The sequence below is a fragment of the Mauremys reevesii genome, linkage group 7 (assembly GCF_016161935.1).
Source record: "Mauremys reevesii isolate NIE-2019 linkage group 7, ASM1616193v1, whole genome shotgun sequence".
NCBI lineage: Eukaryota > Metazoa > Chordata > Testudines > Geoemydidae > Mauremys > Mauremys reevesii.
In genome coordinates, this window is record NC_052629.1 from 73419700 (window position 1) to 73443806 (window position 24107).

At 48.6% G+C, this 24107-nt stretch overlaps 1 protein-coding gene across 1 annotated transcript in view; it reads right to left on the reverse strand.

The window, feature by feature from the left end:
* HELLS (helicase, lymphoid specific) overlaps nucleotides 1–24107 on the reverse strand; it is a 51021-nt gene that overhangs the window by 9130 nt on the left and 17784 nt on the right. Inside the window, exons 9-19 of the mRNA XM_039481379.1 lie at nucleotides 23532–23714; nucleotides 23201–23344; nucleotides 20404–20600; nucleotides 19676–19772; nucleotides 16143–16304; nucleotides 3399–3541; nucleotides 3000–3138; nucleotides 1795–1878; nucleotides 1559–1678; nucleotides 1222–1338; nucleotides 121–280 (exon numbers count right to left, since the gene is read on the reverse strand). Coding sequence (XP_039337313.1) covers nucleotides 121–280; nucleotides 1222–1338; nucleotides 1559–1678; nucleotides 1795–1878; nucleotides 3000–3138; nucleotides 3399–3541; nucleotides 16143–16304; nucleotides 19676–19772; nucleotides 20404–20600; nucleotides 23201–23344; nucleotides 23532–23714 — 1546 coding nt within the window. The remainder of the gene's footprint in view (nucleotides 1–120; nucleotides 281–1221; nucleotides 1339–1558; nucleotides 1679–1794; nucleotides 1879–2999; nucleotides 3139–3398; nucleotides 3542–16142; nucleotides 16305–19675; nucleotides 19773–20403; nucleotides 20601–23200; nucleotides 23345–23531; nucleotides 23715–24107) is intronic.

The window sequence follows — 24107 nt, forward strand, 5'->3', positions numbered from 1 at the left end:
TAGAGAAATTCTCTGTTAACAAGGACAACTAGAAATAATCTTGAATTACTTCAAGAATTCCCCACAGTAACTTAATAGAACAAAAAAGTTTTACAAGTTCTAAAGAATTAATTTACTAACTTTTATGAATAATCAACTTCTCTAGCTTCCTTTTGGCAGCAGCTCTCTCCACAATCTTCTGGTCAACAGTATTTGCTGTCACGAGGCGATAAACAACAACTGGCTTTGTCTGACCAATTCTGTGACACCTGTCTTGGGCCTGAAGGTCAGACTGGGGGTTCTAAAATGAACGAGATTAAAGAAATCAAATTAGATTAATTGTTGAAGATGCACAATGGATTCCATTTTCCATCACTCAGCTTTCCAAGCTGTCACTTTTCAGGCTGAAAAATCTACCACAGGGGATTTTGTATGGTGGGAAGTGGGAAAGATTGAGAAAAAAAAAAAAACAATTCACATGTTCTGGGGAATGAGTGAGAGAGATATTTATTCCTGTACTAAAAAAGCGGTAATTAATGATGGCATTAGCCCTCACTGAGAAATACTTTTGCTCCTGAATTCTCAATTTGTTTATTTGGAGCTCTTCATAGTTCCTCAAATGGGAAGGGATATGCTAAGTATGCTTGTGCAGCCTAAGTAGCTGTATACGGAAAAAGTTGAGATGTACAAATCCATAGGGATTAGACTCCTAACAGCTCTTCAACCATCCTCCTGAGGCCCACAGGAGTCAGTGGGGTTCTGGCTGGCTGGAGCTTTGGGATGTCAGCTGACTGGGGAAAATTTTGGGGACCAGAGCCGAACAAGGCAGATGTTGAAATAGGGAAGTTTGCAAAAGTTGTCTGCCCAAGACGGCTCAAACTTCTTTAAGAGCTTTAAACGTCTTCTCTCCAAGGTAGGGATTTTAATAATTATCAGCACTCAAGCAGTATACATTCTTTTCAACTAGCAGAAAAGCCTGTTTTTAAGGAAAGTCAGGGTATCAGCCATTTGCCTACAAAGCAATCTTAGGTGGTTTGTATAGGCCAGCACATTTTTACTTATTACCCTATGCTACATATTTAATCTGAATATATATCTATATTTTACTATGAAATTTTCACATACATTACTTTCACAGACTATCTGGTAAAGCATCCCATAACACAAGATGCTAAGTGAGTATCTAGGGTTACAGTAGAAAATCGTATGATGTAGCATTTGAGAAACAGTATGTCATCTTACCCAGTCACTATCATAGATGATGACCGTGTCTGCTGCAGTCAAATTAATGCCCAGGCCTCCAGCCCGTGTACTCACTAAAAATATGAAAACTTCAGGATCTGTATTAAATTTATGCATCTGGAAAAGAATACATCTAACATGAAACAGAATACAGAATAAAAGGATGTGGTCAGTGGGTTTTTTTAAAATTCATGTTTTAAATTAAATCAGATTAAAAATATATTATTTGCTTTGTCTTTCTACAAGGCATTACATATAAAGGATACCAACAGAGATTGAATTTATTGCAATTAGTTGAGTTGGATACATGCACCTAAGTATTTAAGCTGTTACTTACATTTTCTTCTCTCTCTGTATAGGACATGGATCCATCCAAACGACTAAATTTGTAATTCCGCAGATAGCAATAATCCATCAAAATATCCAACATCAGTGTCATTTGTGAGAACAGCAACACCTACAAGTAGTTAAGATTCCTCAATATCCCTATTTTAAAAAATAAAACCAAACACCAAAAACAACAAACAACAAGGCAACTGATTAGTTATTATCCATATTCCTAAACAAAAATACCTTGTGTCCTCTCTTTTTCAGTTCTGGCAGCATCCGGTCCAAAAGCAGGAATTTGCCTGAATTCTTCACTAGATCTTCATCAACCTTAAAACAGAGTAAAAAGGAAAAGTCAAGATTTACAATCTCTCAGATGCATCAATATTCAGGTACTAGAGATGACGGATAATGCACTAGGCTTCCACCCACGTGGCTAATACTATCCCATCTTTGTCTAGTCTAGATCATTTGATTGTGTCAACCATTAGTTGTGGCTCAAAGTTCCTCTGAATGATAGTGGATTCAACTATATGGCAGTCATGCTCATGTTAGTTTGCAAAACTATATTTTGAATGAGATCATTTCGTTTTCATTAATGCTTATTAAGGGTTAGTAAAAATGTTAGAGGGTTTAAGCTCCCAAATATACATTATATATCATCCAATTTTTTCCCCTTTTCAATATAGTAAGAGGGTTTATGTAGTATAAAAAAAACTATTAAGATGACCTTTATATATAGTTATTACTTTGTATATATCTTTTGAGTGGGAGGTTGGATGTTGAGCTCCAGAAAGAACATTTTGTCTTGTAAACCAGTTCTAGGAAGCTCTCTCTAGAACAGTGGTTTTCAAACTTTTTTTCTGGTGACCCTGTTGAAGAAAATTTTTTATGCCCGTGACCCAATGGAGCTGGGGATGAGGGGTTTGGGGTGTGGGAGGGGGCTCAGGGCTGGGGCAAAGGGTTGGAGTGCAGGGTTCAGTGTGTGGGGGGGCTCTAGGGTGGTGCCAGGGATGAGGGGTTTAGGGTGCAGGAGAGGGCTCTGGCTTTGGAGAAGGCTCAGGGCTGGGGCAGGGGATTGGGGTGCGAGATTATCTCCGGCGGCTCCTGGTCAGCGGAGCAGCCAGGGTGCAGAGGCAGGCTTCCCGCCTGTCCTGGCACCGCTGACTGCGTTGCGCCCTGGAAGCGGCCAACAGCAGGTCCAGCTCCTAGGCGGAGGCGCACAAGCAACTCCTTGCGGCTCTTGCCCACAGGCACTGCCCCCCCCGCATAACAGACATCGAACTTACTCCCTCTCATATCTGCTGCAGGAAATTTCAAAACAAGACTGAATCACATTAGTAGGGTTTTGTGGCAAAGCATATTATACAAGTCTAAAGCTGTTCACCGGCATTACATTAACTACAATAATTTTCAAAAAAAAACTGCTCTGAATGCTTCAAGATATATACCTTAAATTGCTGTGTGGCAGGGTCCAGTGGATATTCAATGAGATATGGATGGTTACAACACTTCCTCAGTAACATCATAATATTCTGCAGTTTAAGGTTGATTTCTGAATCTGTAGGAATGGTCATTTCTATCACTGGCCTTTCAAAGACACATAATATTATTAGTACAGCAAAATATCAATGCATTTCAAGTACAGTACAACCTAACAAATGTCTGGAAGACCTACTGTAAACTACTGGATTTTCAGAATTAGAAAGAAAGGATAATGCAGCTTTTCATTTATCTTGATTCAGCAATTTAGTTTCAATTTTATGCAATATTTCATAGTGTATTAAAAATGATCTTATAAGTTACAAAGATATTTTTAAAACAGGGATTTTTTTCTTCAAGATATGCACCTCTCTTTTTCTACTTCCTCTTGCATTTTGCTGATCAGTTTTTCCAGCTCATCAGGTGTATCAGCATCTAATTCACGGTAATCAACCGCCTTTCGACTCCGACGCTTTGGTCGTCCTGTAGGACTCAATTCGACTACTTCTTCCTGTAGAAAGTGATATAAATTGTGAGTCAGACAACGTTTCACATGTATCATTGGGGGGAAGGGGAGAGGGCAGCCAGATGTGACCCAATCCCTTGGTTTCCCAGTGATTCTCAACATATCTGCTGCTTTAAGAGAGTCTCTTCACTAACAGTACACATTCCCCAATATTTATTATTGAAGGTAAATATAAATTATTGGGAAAATATTTTATACTGCCCAAGTTTCTCTGTGACATTGATGTAGTGAAGACTGGTCTGCAGCTGACATCAGAAAAAGACAGGTACCTTTTCCCTTAACTGGTGTTCTTTGAGATGTGTTGCTCATGTCCATTCCATATTAGGTGTGTATGCTCGCCACATGCACCAGTGCCGGAAGTTTTTCCCTCAGCAGCATCCATGGGGACCAGCTCTGGCACCCTCTGGAGTGGCACGCACATGCCGCACTATAAGGGGTGCACCTGGCTTCCTCCACCCTCAGTTCCTTCTTGCCAGTCAACTCCAACAGTGGGGAAGGAGGGTGGGTCATGGAATGGACATGAGCAACATCTCGAAGAACACCAGTTACGGAAAAAGGTAACTGTCTTTTCTCTGAGTGCTTGCTCATGTCCATTCCATATTAGGTGACTCCTAAGCAGTACCAATGGAGGTGGGTAGAAGTTCATAGATTGCAATACAGGTCTGCCAAACCCAGCGTCGTCTTTGGTCTGCTGAGTGATGGCATAATGCACCATGAACATGTGGACAAAGGACCAAGTCGCGGCTCTACAGATGTCCTGGATAGGGATGTGCACCAGGAAGGCTGCCAAGGACACCTGAGCTCTAATCGAGTGGGCTCTGATGATCGGCAGCAGCAGGACCCCCACCAGTTCGCAACATGTCCGTATGCAAGAGGTGATCCAGTTAGAAATCTCTGCGAGGACACTGGAAGGCCCTTCATCCTATCCACTGTGGCGATGAAGAGCAGAGATGATTTACGGAAAGGCTTGGTACGCTGTAGGTAAAAAGCCTAGGCCCTACGGACATCCAGCACATGACAATGCCTCTCTTCACTCACTGGTCTTGTGCAGCTTGGGACAGAACACCGGGAAGATGATGTTCCGGTTCATATGAAAGGTAGACACTACCTTTGGCAGGAAGGCTGGGTGGAGCTGCAGCTGAACCTTATCTTTGAAGAAGACCATGTATGGCAGTTCTGAGGTCAAGGATTTAATCTCAGAGACTTGTCTCACCGATGTCACCGCCAGCAAGAAAGCAACCTTCCATGAAAGGTGGGAAAGGGAGCAGGAGCCCAGCGGCTCAAAGAACCAAAATCCCATTGTGGGACAGGGGTCCGTCCCTGCGGGAAGGGTCTTTCGAGGCCTCTCAAGCATCTGACCATGATATCATAAGAAAACATCGTCTGGCCCTGGATCAGTGGGTGAAAAGCAGAGATGGCTGCGAGATGTACTCTAATGAAAGTGTGCCAGGCCCTGGTTCCTCAGATGAAGCAGGTAGTCTAAAATAGACTGCACGGAAGAACGCGAGGGAGAGATGTCATGCTCGGACACCCAGCAGGAAAACCTCCTCCACTTGGCCAGGTAAGTCAGTCTGGTTGAGGGCTTCCTACTCCCCAGGAGGACCTGTTGGATCTCATCTGAGCAGGTCCGCTCCTTCAGGTTCAGCCATGCAGTATCCACGCCGAGAGATGGAGGAACGTGAAGTTGGGGTGTAATAGATGACCGAGGTCCTGTGACAGCAGGTCCAGCTGGTTGAGCAGGGGCCAGGGAGGGGCCGCTGCCAGGTTCATGAACGTGCCGAACCATTGCTGGTGATGCCATGCCTGGGAGATCATGATAACCTGCGCCTTGTCTCTCTTTATCTTTGCCAGGACCTTGCTGATGAGTGGAATCGGAGGGAACGCATATATCAGGCTCCCTGACCAGGACAGGAGAAAGGCATCGGAGAGGGAGTCCTTGCCCAGACCTTGCTGAGAACAAAACTGATGACATTTCCTGTTCTGCCTGGTGGCGAACAGGTCCACTTGGCGAGTACCCCACCTCTGGGAGATCATGCAAGCTACCTCTGGGTGGAGCGACCACTCGTAGTGAGAGAAGTCCCTGCTGAAGTGATCCACTAGCATGTTCTTGACGCCAGAAAGCTGACAAGCTTCCAGGTGGATTTCGTGGCTGATGCAGAAGTCCCAGAGATGGATTGCCCCTGCAGCCATGGCTGGCGACGGTCTATTCCCTGTCCAGGGATCACCTGGAAAAGATTGTTACCATCCCCACAATGAAACTTACCTCACTGCAATGGTGGACTGATAGCAGGACAGTTCTAGAGGGAGTTCCCCCTCACTCCATCGAGTTGGTTTTGGATGCCTTGGACCTCGGCTGAGGTACGCACCTCAGCAATCTCCAGGCGCAGGATATGTGGTCCCCGGAAGAGATGACATCTCACATAAACGTCAAAGAACTCAGAGCGATCCACTGGGCATGCATAATATTCCTATCTCACCTGTCGGGCAAGGTGGTGAGAGTCCTGATGGACAACACAGCCTCAAATGTTCTACATCAACAGGCAAGGGGGAACGCGCTTGTCAGCCCTCAGCCAAGAGGCAATCCGTCTCTGGGACTTCTGTATCAGCCACAAAATCCATCTGGAAGGGGTAAAACCACCACAGAAGGAGCAGAGGATGTCAAAGAGGGAGTCTGAAGGCTCCTCCAATTCCTCTGCCTGAAGCCCCAGGTTAGATGCGACCCTCTTCAATAGTTCCTGGTGTGTCTTAGCATCATCCTGAGGAATTGGGTGAGAGGGTCCCATGCTAGCCTTGTCTGGTGATGACAAGAATGATGCTGTGAGATCCTCAATATCCATTGGTGGTCCAGCGCTTGCTCCCCTAGGTCCTCCTGGACCTGTGGGGTCTTCACCCCCGAAGCCTCGAGCACTGGAGGGGGCTGGCATCAAGTGGGCAGCCTGAACCCCCAAGGATTCCATGGATACTATGGCAACCGGCCACTGTGCTTGGGGTCACAGGATGGGTTTCAGTGCAGATGATGTAGATGGCACTGCAGGCATCAGCGCTTGTCCCACAGTCAGGGGACCCTGCTCCATGCTGGAGCTATAACTGGAGATCGGGCAGGACGGCACGGCGGCTCTTGTCTGACTGGTGCTGGTCGCTGCGCCTCAAGGTAGACCTGTCTGAGTGAGACGAATGTCTTGATCAGGGCCTCGGGGACACCTATTGCGTTCGGAGGATCAGAGTTGGAAATCTGGAGATCTACGCCTGATGTACTCGACCGGTACCAGGATGTCAAGCAGGACTAGGAGTTACCACGAGCCGATTGCCAGGACGATCTTGCCAAATATGGCAATCTTGGAGACAGATGATGATGCCTGGTGATTGGTGGCTTCGGTCCCCTGATCGGTCCTGTGATCTGTACCGAGCCCTTGGAGATGCGAGGGGTCAGTTGTGGTGTTTCTGCCGGGGGGCACATGCCTTGGTGGGTCTGCACCAGGCTACCGGCGAGGTATGCCTTGAATCCTGCTGTCGGTGCCGAAAGTCAGGAGACAGGCTCTGCTGAGCCTGCTTCTCTATCTCTGAGATGTGATAGCTTTAAGCAGGCGAGCAGTGGCGGGATGTCCATTGCAATGGGGAACAGTGCTGCTGAGGCAGAGACATATGCAGAGGTACCAAGGCGGGTTTACACTGAGACCAGGGTACCGCTGGAGCTGGTGTGGGCAGCACCGGAAGTGTCAGGATCTCCTGAGATACCTGTAGGGCTTTGGGTGTCGATGGCAACTGAAGCTGACAGAAGCCTCCACTGTTATCCGGAGTTGCAGGCAAGGTATGGGATGGGCAGCACCGCTCAACTTGAGCTGGGGCACGACTTCCTGAAAGGGGTATTGAGCTGCCGGCGTGGGTCTTGTGGGATGTAGGAGATCTTCCCCTCACTGTCTTCTTTAGCTTCTTGGCCAGAGCCATGGAGGGGGATCGACGCCCTGGTGCCAAGTTGGACTATTGCTCCGGTGCCAGAGTGAGTGCAGACTCCATCAGGAGCACTTTAAGCGGTTGTCCTGCTCCTTTTTCGTCCTGGGTTTGAAGGACTTATAAATATGACACTTCTCACTTATGTGCCCTTTGCCCAAGCACCTTAGGCAGCTACTATGGGGATCACTGATGGGCATAGCCTGTTTGCAACTATCACAGTGCTTAAAGCATGCCCAGTCCCAAGGCCGAGTCCCATTCAGGACTAAAGAAGATTTTAAGAACTACTACTAAGGGTAACTAATTCAACTACTAACTATATATAACTATATTACAGGTTTTGTAACGTTCGCAAGAACGGAGAACAAAACAATGCTAGCCAAAGCAGCAGATGCTCCAGCACCGTCACTGGTGGCAAGAAGGAACTGAGGGTGGGAGGAGCTGGTGGTGCCCCTTATACCACAGCATGTGCATGGCATTCCAGAGGGCGCCAGAGCCGGTCCCCTACGGATACTGCTGAGGGAAAAAACTTCCAGCATTGGTGCATGTGGCAAGCACACACACCTAATATGGAATGGACACGAGCAAACACTTAAAGAACCATTCGCTTATAACTGACCCTACCATGTGTGAACTTGGTTCTGATTTATCATGCTGGTCAGGGTCCTTCTGATACCTTTTCGAGCAGGCCAGGGTCAATGTGCAGCCAGGCTTCACACCTGGGGCCACATCCAGTTATGGCCAAAGAGACAATGTCACACATTATTGATGACTGCCCTCTGACAAGATTTGATGGTCTCCGAGGCCAGTCTGAGGTATCTACACTTGGCAGAGGAGGCTGCCACAAATTGCCTTGGCAAGCTCTGCATTTGATAAGAAAATGACTATTGAAGGTCATTCTCTAGTCCTACCTAAAAAAGTTATATTGTAACAATAACTGAAGTATGACCACTGAAGATGTCCAGTGGTTTACTACTTAACTAAACTTAAATTCCACTTTTTTTAAAAAGTGGTCTCAATTCTCAGTACACAACTTTAGATACTGAAAGCCTAATTTTCTAAGAGGAGCATGGGCACACATTGCTCTTGTGGACTATCACAACAACCTTAACTGTCACTTGAGCAAGAGGAAGGTCTCTTAGGGTATGTCTACACTACGAAATCAGGTCAAATTTATAGAAGTCATTTTTTTAGAAATCATTTTTATACAGTCAATTGCATGTGTCCCCACACAAAATGCTCTAAGTGCATTAAGTCGACGGACTGCATCCACAGTACCAAGGCTAGCATCAACTTCCAGAGTGTTGAACTGTGGGTATCTATCCCACAGTTCTCGCAGTCTCCGCTGCCCATTGGAATTCTGGGTTGAGATCCCAATGCCTGATGGGGCAAAAACAGTGTCGCGGCTGGTTCTGGTACATGTCGTCAGGCCCCCCCTCTCCCTCTATGAAAACAACAGCAGACAAGCGTTTTGCAACTTTTTTCCTGGGTTACCTGAGCAGACGCCATACCATGGCAAGCATGGAGCCTACTCAGGTCACCGTACGTCTCCTGGGTGCTGACAGACGTGGGACTGCATTGTTACACAGCAGCAGCTCGTTGCCCTTTGGCAGCAGAAGGTGCATTACGATTGGTAGCCATCGTTGTCGTATTCCTGGGTGCTCTTTTAGGTGACCTCAGTGAGGTCAGTCAGGGGCGCCTGGGCAGACATGGGAGTGACTCAGCCAGGTCATTCCCATCTTCTGCCAAGCACCCAGGAGATGCTGATGGCTAGCGGTTATACTGCACCGTCTTCTGGCAAGCAGCCAGGAGATGATGATGGAAAGCAATCATAATGCAGCATCTTCTGTCGAGCACCCAGGAGATAATGACGGCTAGTGGTCATACTGCACGGTCTGCTGCCAGCCTAGGATGTAAAAGATAGATGGAAAGGATCAAAACAAGAAATTGACCCAATTTGTTTTGTGAAATCAACGGCCTGCTAAACCCAAGGTTTTGAGTTCAATCCTTGAGGGGGCCATTCTGTGTGACAGTTGTTTGTGTTTCTCCTTGATGCAAAGCCACCCCTTTTGTTGATTTTAATTCCCTGTAAGCCATGTCAGTCGCCCCTCCCTCCGTCAGAGCAACAGCAGACAATTGTTTCGCGCCTTTTTTCAGCGCAGAAAAGACGGTTACTCACCGTAGTAACTGTTGTTCTTCGAGATGTGTTGCTCCTATCCATTCCAGTTAGGTGTGCGCACCGCGCGTGTACGGCTCTTCGGAAGATTTTTACCCTAGCAACTCCGGCGGGCCGGCTGGGCTCCCCCTGGAGTGGCGCCGCTATAGCGCAGGATATATACCCCAGCCGGCCCGTCCGCTCCTCAGTTCCTTCTTGCCGGCTACTCCGACAGTGGGGAAAGAGGGCGGGTCTGGAATGGATAGGAGCAACACATCTCGAAGAACAACAGTTACTACGGTGAGTAACCGTCTTTTCTTCTTCGAGTGATTGCTCCTATGCATTCCAGTTAGGTGATTCCCAAGCCTTACGTAGGCGGTGGGGTCGGAGTTAGATGTTGCAGAATGCAAACTGCTAAGCCAAAGGCTGCATCAGCTCTGGACTCTTGGACCAATGAGGCAAAGGTGTGGACCGAGGACCAGGTAGGTGCACAACCCATCCCCTGCAAGGGTATGTGAGCCAGGAAGGCAGCAGACAAGCGTGAGCTCTGGTGTAATGTGCAGTAAGGTGGCCCTATGGAACATGGGCCAAAACACAGGAGGTGCGGATGCACGTCATTGAAGATGAAATCCTCTAGGAGGATACAGGTATGCCCTTCGTCCGGTATGCCGGTACGATGAAGGTTTTGGGGGGCGTTACGAGAGGGCTCTGTCTGCTAGATATAGATTGTGGACGCCCTACGGATGTCGAAGGAGGGCAATTGTTGCTCTCCTTGCAAAGAGGGTGGCTTCGGAAAGAAGACCGGAAGGAAGATATCCTGGTAGATATAAAAGGCCGACACCTCCTTAGGGAGGCAGGTTGGACGTGGTAATAACTGCCCTTGTCCTTGAGGAACACAGTATACCTTGGGCCTATTGTGAGAGCCTGAAGCTCGGAGACTTGTCTGGCCGCAGGAAAGGCTACAGGAAAACTGTCTTGCAGGACAGGTCTATCAATGAGCATGTTGACATTGGCTCGAATAGGGCAGTCATAAAACTGGTTAGAACTAGATTGAAGAGCCAGGTTTATGGCGGGGCCCCACTGGGGGGGGGGGGGCGGTAATAAACGCTCCAAGCCCTGAGGAACCAGATGGAATGGAGCGGGACCTCGGTGGGAGAAACATTGCGTGTTTCGGAGCAGCCGGAGAAATGCTTCCACTTGGCCAGATACTTCAACCGAGTGGAAGATTTTCTACCACCCCGGAGAATTCTGTAGAACCGAGGCAGAACAACGTAACTCGGATCGGTTTAGCCACGCAGGAGCCCTGCGGTGAGGTGCAGGGATTACAAGACTGGGTGGTGAAGGTTGCCGTGATCCCGCGTCATGGGGTCTGGGCCAAGAGGGTTGCTACCGACAGGTGTAGCAACATGGCGTACCAGTGCTGCCCGGGTTACGCTGGAGCGATCACGATCAGGGGCGCTCTGTCCCTGCGGAGTTTTAGCAGGACCCTGTGAACCAGCGAGAACAGTGGAAAAGCGTACGGCAGATGGCTGATCCACGGCCTCAGGAAAATCCTCCAAGACCGAGCCTGGGGAGAGGCCTTGGAACGAGGAGAATTTCTCTCTCTTTCCGTTCTCGCGAGAGCGAGGAGGGCTATGCGGGGAAAGACCCACGTTTGGAAAACGGAATAGAGAAAGTCCGGAGGAAACTACCACTTGTGAGACAGGAAGGATCTGCTGAGACGATCCGCCAGCTGAAACGCCTGGTACACAAGGCAGACTGATCTCAGCTCTCGGACATTGATATGTAAGGCCAGCTCCTGCGCTGACCGAAGGCCGTGAGTGCGAAACTACGCCAGGTGCGCACCCAGCCGAGAGATGGGGTTTCTGTCATGAGGGACCCCGAGGGGTGAATGGAACAGCATTCCTGGATACACCCGGGAGGGTGCTGACTCCCGGTTGAGGGAGCCTAGGATGCTCGGGGGGAACGAGATGACCACGAGTATGCTATCTCTGCCCGGGTGGCACACCCAGGTGAGCCACGATTGAAGTGAACGGAGGCGAAGCCTGGCATGTTTGGTTGCAAACGTGCAGACAGCCATGTGACTCAGGAAACCTAGGCAAGTGCGAGCCCAAGTTGGCGGGAAGGTCCGTAGACCTTGTACAATTGTTACCCTCGCCTGAAACCAAGGCTGAGGTAAGCAGGCTCTGGCGAGTCTGGAGTCCAGGATGGCTCCAATGAATTCCCTTCCCTGTGTGGGAATCAGAGTGGATTTTACTATTGATCATCAGTCCTAGACACAGCAATAGGTTCGTGTCGATGCCCACATGACTGGTAACTTGGGCCCGGTGGTCCTTCGAATGAGCCACTCGTCTAGATACGGAGAACGTGTATCCAACGGTGGCGAAGAAAGGTGGCGACTACAGCCATGCACTTTGAATACCCCGGGCTGTATAGAGGCCAACCGGGAGGGCCATATACTGGGAATAACGATGGTAGGCCCCAAACCGAGGGTACCTTCTGTGTGGAGGAGAAATGGCGACGTGAAAACATGCGCCCTTCATATCGAGGGCGGCGTACCAGTCTCCGGGATCCCAGGATGGGATAATGGTCGCCCTGGGTACCATGCGGAACTCATCTGCATCGCGACTTGTTGAGTTCCCGCAGGTCTAGGATAGGTCTGAGACCTCCCTTCGCCTAGGGGATTAGGTTTCGCCCTTAGGTACCTCCTGTATAGCTCTGATGAAGAGGAGCATCCGCACCTCTTGCCAGAGGAATCGCTCGTGAGAGGGGTCCTTAGGAAGGACGAGGATGGGTAGGCTTTTGCCCCATTGGTGGTCAGAAGGACCCTAATTTCGGCCCCTTTGGGGTCCGGATTGATGGCCACGACCGTGTAAGCCACGCCCGCTGGCCAAGTCCTGACTTTGTCAAGGCGCAGGGTAAGAGCGGAGGCTGGGGACGGAAACGTCGGCGCTGAATCACCGGCGTGTGCATGCCGAGAGAGAGAGCGAGCAAAGTGACCCTGCTGCCCTTTAGGCTTTGCAGCGTAGGGCCAGTGTTTTCAGAGAACAGGCCTGTGCCGTTAAAGGGCAAGTCCTGTATAGCGTGCCGCAGCTGCGAGGGAAGGCTCGATAACTGGAGCCATGAAACGCGCCGCGTGGCAACACCCGAGGCCAGAGTCGTGGCAGTGGAGTCAGCTGCGTCCAACGAGGCCTGGAGGGAAGCTCTCTCCAGCTCCGTCCTTTGCTGCAGGAGGGCATCGAACTCTTGACGGGAGTTCCGAAGAACCGACTCTGTAAATTTGCCCACCGCCACCCACAGTAGCGGCTAAGCAGGGCTTGCTGGTTCGCTATACGAAGTTGCAGGGCCCCCTCCGGGTACATCTTACGGCCCAGTAAGACCACACGCCCAGCCTCTTTGGATTTAGGGGCTGGTTGCGTTTCGATTAAAGGAGGGCCGGAGGGGTATGTTCCTGCCCCCGCCTCATCTGGGGAGGAGGAAGAAGAAAGGCCAGGGACAAGCGGGTCCTGTGTGGGCTCGAGCTCCTGGGCGACCTCCTGATCCGGAGGGATCTGGGAGCCTGGTGCCGAACCGGGGGTTGCTCTGTACCAGTCGGAGGGGGATGACTAATTGTCGCCTCTGGCACCCAGAGCTCCGAGGGAACGGAGTGAGATGGGATCACCGGTACGCCTCTGGCGTGGTAGTACACCCAAGGCGTCCAGAATGACCACTGATAGGTCTCCTGGAAGACTCTGGAGGGCACATCGGAAAACAGAGTACCACGCATATGAAGTGTCCGCATGGGACGACACTGATGCGTGACTGGATGGCCCTGGAGGAGCTGAAAGCCCTTGGTAGAGTCTCCGTCCCTAACTGACATCGCTCGATGCGGCACCGGGGATCGGTACCGGTAGACATACCGGTACCGAGAACGGGACCTGCCACTGGAGCTGTGCTGGGCGGTCGACCGAGGGTGCGAGGCCCGATGAACAGGAGTGGCTACGGGCGTCCCGGTGCCTGGGGCGGTGCTGGGAGCTGGATCGGTGCTGAGTGTCCCGGACCGGCGAACGGGATGCTGACCGGTGCTGCGAGTACTACTGGTACCAACATAGAGAACGGTGCCGAGACTGTGAGCGGCGTCGGGACCTAGATCGGTGACAGGACCGAGAACATCTGCGGGACCGCGATCATGAACAGTGCCGCTCTGCGGTGCCGACGGAGGGTGGTCTGATCAAGGCAGGCTTGCCCATAGACTATGTAACAAGCACCGGCGGCACCGGGGGTTGAGGCAGCACAGACGCTGTCATTGCAAGCAGCTCCCTCGCCGTGGACACTGTCTCCGGCGTGGAGGGAATAGTGAGCTCGACCATAGCTCACACCAAGGACGCAGCTTCATAGCGAGCTCGACCACGGTCCGTACCGGGGAGTGTTCCAGCACCGGACTCGACGGCTTTTGCCTGGCCGGAGTTAATGGTGCGGGCATTGTCGGTGCCGTGGCAGACATCGGTGCCGGGCGATCCGACTGAGCATAGCGCTCGGCTGCGGAGTAGGCATCTCGGACGCAGCTTCAGAGCGAGCTCGACCACGGTCCGTACCGGGGAGCTTTCCAGCACTGGACTCGACGGCTCTTGCCTGGCCGGAGTAAATGGTGCGGGTATTGTCGGTGCCGCGGCAGACACCGGTGCCGGACTATCTGACTGAGCATAGCGCTCGGCTGCAGAGGCGGCGGCTCGGACGCAGCAAGGATATTGTGCCTCTTCATCCTCCAGGAGAGGGATCCATGCCGAAGGTACGTCGGAGCCAGCGACGGTCGTGCCAGGAGGCCTTGGCGGTACCGGCGATCCGGTGCCGAGGGAGCGCACCTTGAAGACTAACTAGCGCTCGGCGCCAAGAGCGGAGGAGCAAGAGCTGCCTCCCTCAGGAGCTGTTTAAGACGAAAGCCCCGCTCCCCTTTGTTCTCGGATTAAAGGCCTCACAAATGTGGCACTTATCTGTGAGGTGAGATCCCTCGAGGCACTTAGGAGAGGATCTCTTGTCGGCAGAGGCTTGTGGCCGGCCGAGCAATGTAAAACCCTGTGGACCGGGCATCGGACCCGGCACCGGGTGAGGGGAAGGGGATAAACCCCGAACCCCTATAAAATAAATACACTATACTATTCTACAAACAAACAAAGTTAACTACAACTATAAACAGAACGAGAGAAACTACGAGTAGCTAGGGAAGTGGAGGTCAGCTAAGCTGCGCTCCACTGTTCCAACGGCCGTCACGGGCGGAAAGAAGGAACTGAGGAGCGGACGGGCCGGCTGGGGTATATATCCTGCGCTATAGCGGCGCCACTCCAGGGGGCGCCCAGCCGGCCCGCCGGAGTTGCTAGGGTAAAAATCTTCCGAAGAGCCGTGCACGCACGGCGCGCACACCTAACTGGAATACATAGGAGCAATCACTCGAAGAAGAACCATAAGCTTCAAAAGCAAAACCTGGCAAGGAGACAACGGCAGCGCAGTGACAAGAGAGATGAGGACATAGACTTCTCACAAAGTACGGGCCGGGCAATGTGCCCATCATGCTGATGAGCTCTGCATGGTCACTTGTGCTGATCAGCTCGCCACGCTGGCCAAACACGAAATGAAATTCAAAAGTTCGCAGGACTTTTCCTGTCTAGCTGGCCAGTGCATCTGAGTTGAGAGCGCTGTCCAGAGTAGTCACAATGGAGCACTCTGGGATAGCTCCTGGAGGCTAATACCGTCGAATTGCGTCCACACTACCCCAAATTTGACCCGGCAAGGCTGATTTCAGTGCTAATCCCCTCGGAGGTGGAGTAAAGAAACTGATTTAAAGAGCCCTTTAAGTCGGAAAAAAGGGCTTCATCGTGTGGACGGGTCCAGGCTTAAATCAAGGTAACGCTGCTAAATTCGACCTAAAATCGTAGTGTAGACCAGGCCTTAGCTGTGAACTATAGAAATACCATTATGTTCTTTCTAGGCTAAAACTAGCCAAGGAGCAACATGCTCTAAATTCTATTCCCACTGAAGTCAACAGCAATAAATTCCAATTAAAATAAGCGGCAGAAGGATTAAGCCCAGAACTATTAATAAAAAGCTTTTGCTCAATTTTATTATTTTCTTCAATAATAATCAGGGCTGAAGTTTATAAAGATTTAAGTATATGGAAAGTTTGACAGGGTGATGAGCCAATTTTGAGCTGAGAGGCAATGAAATAATAGACGAAAGTCAAAGATCTCAAATCAGGAAAATATTTTAGAGACCTGTAACAAAAAAAATTTGACACACCAAAATTGTAAGGTAGGATGTTTCTATTGAACTTCAATGTATAGAATTCTAATATAATTAATGAGCTGTGCATCTGTACACAAAACGGAACTGGTAAAAAAAAAAAGTGTTTTAGAAGTCACTACTAGTGTAACCAATGCTATGGTATTTTCATTCGTGAACCATTGACAGTAATAAGTTTTATACATTACTGAAGTCTACATCAGTAGGTACCTCATTGTTTCCGAGCAGCTTTTTAATGGTCCGATTTACAATAGCTGTATAGAAGGTTTCTTGTTTCTTTGCCAGTGGTGCATACACCACAACTTCTCGTTTAGGAGGAACCTCAAGAGCTACATCAGATTTCAGTCTTCTCAATAAGAAAGGCGTCAAAATCTAAAATGTAAACAAATATGTATTACACCCACTAAACATGTGGGGCCAAGCTCTCTAGTGCAGTGGTCTCCAACCTCTTTACGCACAAGATCATTTTTTGAATTTAAGGGCAACCCAAGATCTACCTCGCCCCTTCCCCGAGGACCCACCTACTCCATCCCCTCCACCCCCCAATTGCTTGCCCTTCCCCACCCTTACTCACTTTCAGCGGGTTGGGGTTCAGGAGAGGGTGTGGGTTCTGGGTTGGGGCCAAGGGGTTCGCAGTGTGGGAGGGGGCTGGGGCAGAGCGTTGGGATGCAGGAGGTGGTACAGGGTGCTGGCTCTGGGAGATGGCTCAGGGCCAGGGCTTGGGGTGCAGGAGGGGGTATGGGGTGCTGGCACTGGGAGGGGGCTCAGGGCTGGGGCATGGGCTTGGGGTGCAGGAGGGGATATGGGGGGCTGGCTCCGGGAGGCTGCAGGTTGGGTGGCTGAAGAGAAAAGCTGGTCCAGCATAGCTAGGCCTGCTGTACTCATACAACCTGCCCACTGAAGGGGGCGGCGCTTACCTTTGGCGGCTCCAGCCCTACACCACTCCCGGAAGGGGCCAACGCACCCTGTGTGGGGCACGTGGCTCCGTGCACTGCCTTTCTCTGCAGGGACTGCCCCCACAGCTCCCACTGGCCAGTTCCCCATTCCCAGCCAATGGGAGCTACAGAGGTGGTGCTTGTAGGCAGGAGCAACGCGTGAAGACCCCTCCCCCAAGCCCTTCCCCCAGGGCCGTGCTGGGCTAGTGTCCGTTTCTGCAAGAGGCATGGGGCTGGGACAGGCAGGGAGCCTGCCTTAGCAGCAGCCCAAATGCACCACCAGAGATTGTGATCGACTGGGAGTGTCCCCAGGATTGACCAGTCAATCACAATTGACCGGTTGGTGACCACTGCTCTAATGGCATACATTGGTGCAATGTCATTGACCTCAATGGTGTAGTGCCAATTTACACCAAAGAATTTGGCCTGTAGAGCTGTATACAACTACACGCTATAAGCTACATACATGTTGGGAATAGGCATGTCTTTGTGAAGATTCAGGACATATTAAAATACTGAGAAATCCTTATAATGGTGATGCAGTTATGGTCTACATGCCATAGCTTTGAAAAGTGGCTAGTTTAAAAATATTTTGAAAGTTACATTTAGCTTTATTCTTCAGAATTCTTAATTTCATTTCAAAACCAAAAAAAAAAAAAAAGTAATCAAAGACTTATACCATTCTTTTAATCTTCTAATGCTGAGATGGTCCAATACAAAAGAAATGTAGTAAGTGCCAACAGTGCCAAAGATACAACACCAGACCTGCTAAAAGACAGGTACCTTTTCCGTAACAGGTGTTCTTTGAGATGTGTTGCTCATGCCTATTCCACAATAGGTGTGCGTGCTCACCATGTGCACCAGTGCCAGAAGTTTTTCCCTTAGCAGTACCCGTAGGGGGGAGGGCCCCCCGCAACCCCTGGAGTGGCACCTGCCTGGAACGGTATAAGGGAAGCTGCACGCTCCCCCCACCCTCAGTTCCTTCTTGCCAGACAACTCTGACAGAGGGTAAGGAGGGTGGGATGTGACATGAGCAACACATCTCAAAGAACACCAGTTACGGAAAAAGGTAACTGTCTTTTCTTCAAGTGACTGCTCATGTGTATTCCACAGTAGGTGATTCCAAGCTATATCTGTTGGAGGTGGGTAGGAGTTCCCAAGTTCCCAAGATGGAGGACAGCCCTGCCAAACCCGGCGTCATCCCTGGTCTGAGGGAAGATCACAGTGCGAGGAGAATGCGTTAACTGAAGACCACATAGCAGCGCTACAAACATCCTCGATAGGGATGTGGGCCATGAAGGCAGCCGACAAGGCCTGCGCCCATGTTGAGTGTACCCTCACAATGGGTGGCAGGGGAACACCCGCCAATTCATAACAGGAACGGATGCATGAAGTGATCTAATTGGACAGCCTCTGAGTGGAAACTGGCTAGCCCCTCGCGCTCAGCCGAGGCGATGAACAGTTGTGAGGACTTTCTGAACAGCTTAGTCCACTCGAGGTTGAAAGCCAGAGCCCACCGCACATCAAGTGTATGGAGACGGGACTCTTCACTGGACGCGTGAGGCTTGGGGCAGAGGACCCGTAGAAAAAAGTGTCCTGACCCATGTAGTAGGCGGAGACCACCTTGGGGAAGAATGCAGAGTGTGGGCGGAGCGGGGCCTTGTCCTTATGAAAGACCGTGTACGGCGACTCGGAGGTCAGGGCCCTGAGCTCCGAGACTCGCCCAGCTGACATGATCACAACCAGGAAGGCCACCTTCCACAAGAGGTGAGACCAGGAGCACATGGCCAGTGGTTCAAATGGGGGCCCCATGAGACGAGCCACCACCAGGTTTAGGTCCCACTGTGGGGCTGAGGGTCTAGAATACAGAAAAAAAACGGTTCAAACCCTTAACGACATGATGCCCCGGGCCAGCTGGAGGGCTTCAGGCGTAGAAGGCATCCAGACATCCTGAGAGGCTTGTTCCAAAGGGATCAGGCTACTCCGCTGAGCTTGAGTCGGAGGCCTGGGGCCCAGTGGGGATTGAGGACTGCCTGACATGGGCCTATCCTCTGTCCTAGATTTCCCTCAGTGCCGCTGTGAAGAGGGAGTCTTCTTAGCTCTCTTGGCGTGCCCTGTGGACGGAGAGCGGTGCCAACTGGTCAATGGTACTGGAGGGTTGCCGTGTACCAACACCGTGGTGCCGGGTACTGGTTCGGAGCGGTGTGCCAGGGTCGGGGTCAGCGCCTAATGTCCCTCTCTCTTTTGGTCCGAAGCTTAAATGGCTTGCAAATCTTGCACCTTTCACTGATATGGGTTTCTCCCAAGCAGTACAAAACAGTCTGTGTGTGGGTCGCTCCTTGGCACAGAACACCTGCAAGAGCCACACAATTTAAACCCCGGGGTGCGGGGCATGCCCTGGCCCGGGCTCACTGACTAACTAAACAACTAACTAACTACAGGTACTAACATTGAACGAACAAACAGTTCTGGGGACAAGCTACAGCAAAGCTGGAGCAGAGCAGTTCCGATGCACCTTCACTGGCGGCAAGAAGGAACTGAGGGTGGGCTCTCCTTATACTGTGCCAGGCAAGCGCCACTCCAGGAGTCGCGGGGGGCACTCCCCCCTACGAGTGCTGCTAGGGAAAAAACTTCTGGCACCGGTGCACGCGGCGAGCACGCACACCTATTGGGGAATACACATGTGCAATCACTCGAAGAAGTTGTGTTATGATCAACTCCAAAGAAGAAATCTGTTCTAATAATATGCTCAAGATTAAAAGTGCAATAAAACTTTAAAACAACAACAGCAAAATCAAGAACCCAGACCTGGTGCAACATGTGTAAGATGTTCTGCTCCCTTTCTTTAGCAACAATATCTTCAGCAATTTCTGTAATGCTTGTAATGTCAAACCAAGACTCAAAGCTAGAGACAGACAAAACAAATTCAAGTTATTTCATATATGTTATTGTTATTTGAATGTGTCAAGCTCCAAATAAGTTTCTAAAGCACCTTATGTATGAAAGACATACAATGGGTAGAATTAAAACAAGCATTTTCTTTTGTCTAAGGCCAGACAATTGTAAACTGAATTATAATACATAGACATGTTAATTGGAAAGCACAGTGCAATCTGTTATACAAAATAACATTACTTCTGCTGTAGAACTAGACCTTTGCAACCTCTTTCCAGCTTAGCACTAAATTCAAGTTGTTTTTTGGCACTGCGACGTGACAGGTAGTCACACAGGAAAACTTAATGCTTGCTGCTTGGCTCAGAGGGTTTAATTTTTGCTCAGTGGCTGAGATACGAAAATTGTTTCCCTCTCTGTGGAAGCAACTTCAGAAATGAAAAAAAAAAAAGTCACTTGAAGGAAAAAGCCATTCAAGCCCCTCCATCACAGAACAAAGGTGAATCCAATCACTGTGTGACAAGTTATCAATTTATCCAACTCAAATGAACAGATGGATAGTTGTAATGATGTAGGGCATTAGTTCTGAGTAGCTCATGCAGAACACACATACAAACAGTCTGGGCCAATAGACCATGACCTACCTTTTCAAGTCATCAAATACATCTGGCAGCAGGAAGTTAAGTAGCGACCAGAGTTCTGCCAAGTTGTTTTGCAAGGGAGTACCAGTTAACAGAAGTTTATTGTCAGCATTAAACCGTTTTAACTCTCTGATAAGACGACAGTTCATGTTCTTAATCCTATGTCCTTCATCCACTATCAGATACTTCCAGAAGCAATGCTACGGAAAGAAAAGAAGTCACCTAGCATTTCAAGAAATGTGATCTTTGCCACATCAAAATACATACTACAGACAGGACTAGTAGAACTGCCTATTATGACTGCCCAACACTCCCCATTACCCTGTTGTCATTTGCTTATAACTTTGCCAAACTTCAACTGTTTAGGCTAAAATTTCCCATGCCTAGAATCTAACTCAGGCTGGACTTTTTTTTTGAGGGGGGGGGGATTTTCACCCACAATACCCCAAGTTGTTTCCAAGAACGAGGCTAACAAAAATATTTTAAATTCATGTGACTTTATCTGGGCTCTACTGGAGCAGGGAGTTAAAATCGGCAAGGACTGACCTGTGTGTCAGGGAAGCGTCTTTCAAAATATCCATAAAAACCCACCCCAAAGTCTCAGTTCGTACATACTCAGTGAAGACCATGCTTGAGCAACAGGCAACCTTAATTCTGGCATTTCCTAACTGTTGACTTTGCAACCTTAATGTTTTTAATGTAGTTCGTGTAATATTTTATAGTTTTTATTATTCAGGAGTGCACCAACTGATGTAGAACTGAAATGTTATTAAGTTGGATACAGAAAAATGTGCTGCACCAGGAATGCTCCTTCCTTGACTCTACAGCAAAAGAGATGACCATTATTAAGCAACCTCCTGTCTTAAGTGACCACTCCGATGTACTGTGCTGAATATAAATTCTACTCCAAAACCCACTGTGACACTGCACCCTATATTCTTCACAGTAATATGACTATATGATTATGGCATAATTATGACGCATTTTGTACAAGATAAGTCACGTGGGGTGTCTTTGAAAAAGTTATGATTTGCTGAATATGATTATCCTATTTGTATGCATGTAACATTTTTGTGTCTGAAATTATTAATACTGACTAGGGATTTCAAATGGGCTTACTCTGGAAAACACCCACAGCCAGCCTTTCAGGTACAACAATGAAGCCAGACAGTGCTCATCAACAAAGACAATGGAACCTGGAAGAACTTAACCATCCTGTGAAGGTTCCAGGCAGCCTGTAATTAATGGCTGCTATGACTCAGGGCTAGTCCACACTATGCAGCTTTTAGCGACAAGGCTGTGTCAACTAAAAGTTGCAAGAAGACAGCATGTGTAAACCCTCTCTGTTGGTATTTTGTAGGTACTTTTACCGACAAAATACTTCCAACCTCACGAGCAGTGTCAGCTCCTGCTGACAAAGCCGCATTCACACTGCCACTTGCGTCAGCAAAACTTTTGTCTTGCGCATGGGGGTGGTGGTGCTTTTTTAAGTACCAGTGAAAGACAAAAGTTTTGTTGACATCGTCATGTAGACAAGCCCTCAGTAATGTATGCAAGGGCTTGTGACCAGGCCACATGACTCTGGACTCCATCTTGGGATGTCAGTGTTTTTCCACATCTATTATTCTTCACTCCCCACACAAGAAAACTCAAGGAAACACCTGAGGAACAAAGACTGAGTTGGGGCAAGTGCTGGACTCAGGCTAAAAGGATTTCTAGCCATGTATGAAAGACCTGGAGATTTCAAGCTGTAAAGCAAGTGCAGCTTGTTCCTTAAGAATCTGCAAGCCTGCTTGTATCATCTCTCAGGGTGAGAAACTGCTAATTCATATCCAATCTAGTATATTAAGCTTAGTTTGTGTTTTGCTTATTTGCTAGATAATCTGCTTAGATCTGTTTCCTATCCCTTATAATCACTTAAAATCTATCTTTTGTAGTTAATAAACTTGTTTTTGCTTTATCTAAACCAGTGCATTTGAGTGAAATGCATGGGAAATCGTAGCTCAAGGGGCAAAGGTTATTGCATAGTCCTCTCCACATGGGGGGGGGAGGGGGAAAGACACGCAGTGAGCTTATACTGTACAAACCCCTATGCAGTGCAAGATGGTATAATTTTGGGCTTATGCTCCAGAGGGGGTGTGCGCCTGGGGAGCTAAATTACTTTTGCTGTAGACTTTCTACTGTTGCTTCATGCAGTGGCTGGTCAGAGAGCCTGCCTGTAACTGCAGCTGGATGTGTTCCTACCTGTGTGAATGCTGTTGGAAGTGTAGGACTGGGGGCAGGTCTGCAGCTTGTCACAGCAGCACAGTGAGAGAGAGGGAGCCCAGCTGGCTCAATGGTACCCCAGCTCCAGGTGGCACACTGGGGGGAACCTGTCACAACCACCTTCCCTTTAAACAACTAATTTTTGTTCATCTGTTGAGATATCACTTAGGACAAGTTTGCATCAGGCTATGAATTATGCTTGCCTTCTTATTGTCCATCAAGCTATGGATTATGCTTGCCTTCTTATTGTCCATCAAGCTATGGATTATGCTTGCCTTCCCTACCATTGTCCACAACCGCTTTTGGGTAATGCAATCTATTTTTTTCAGAAAGTTACTAAATATGCCAATCCAGGGCTCTAGACACTGAGGGAACAGTGCACTTGGAAACTGATAAAAGCAGCTATAATTGTTACAGTGTGACACTGCTACCGAGCAGAAAAAAATGTTTGAAGTTTCTACTGCAGTAGAAAGCAGTGTTGTAAGCTATATTAGAGATACTGAGGCATTCCACCTGTGAAGGTGCACTTGTATACCTGCAAGGCATTTCTGTCTCTCATGGCTATTTCAAACGAGGTAATGACCACAGGATGAATTTGCAGTGAACCTTCTCGCCTGTGAATTTTTTGAACCAATTTACGACGTTCCTGCTGGGCTCCATGGTACAGCATTATGGGAATCTAAAAGGAGTTTTTATACTTCCATTAATAAGTAGCAATCAAGAACCCACACATTTTATAGTAATCACACTAAGAATCACCACCACTGTGGTTACAATACATATAGAACAAACAAGTTCCAAACCAAAACAGTTATGAGAATGAAATAATGTGCTCCTCTAAACACTAAAAAGAAAATACTTTTTACCTCTGGAGTGAATCTCTTGAACTCGGACATCCAGTTAGGAAGAGTAGACAAGGGACCACATACTAAGAATGGCCCAGGGACTCCTCTCTCTACCATCAGTGCTATTGTAGCAATACATTGGATTGTCTTTCCAAGTCCCATTTCATCAGCCAAAATGCCATTAATGCCATTTTCCCAAAGCATCTGCATACACAGAAAGATACATATGCCTAATAAGCACTAGACATCCAGGTGAATAAACACCTATGACTGCATTCACCATTTGGCTCCTACTATCAATCTTTTCCCATACGCATATTTTCAGAGCTAGATTAATACAATTTCTACTTGCCTAATTTAAATACAAAGGATCTGTACGCACGTGCCAGTCAAATATTTATGCATACATGTGGCCAGTTAGGTGGCCAACTGACCTTGTGAAAGTGCAAGAACTTGGACACATATCAGGCATCTGTATGCCCTTAACTGAAAGCTTATCCCTTAAATGATTTGGTAACTTCACTGGAAATTTTCTGTTGACATTTTTCATTCTTGTTTCTAAACTAAAAGGTAATTTTTTATAAAGTTTGATACAAA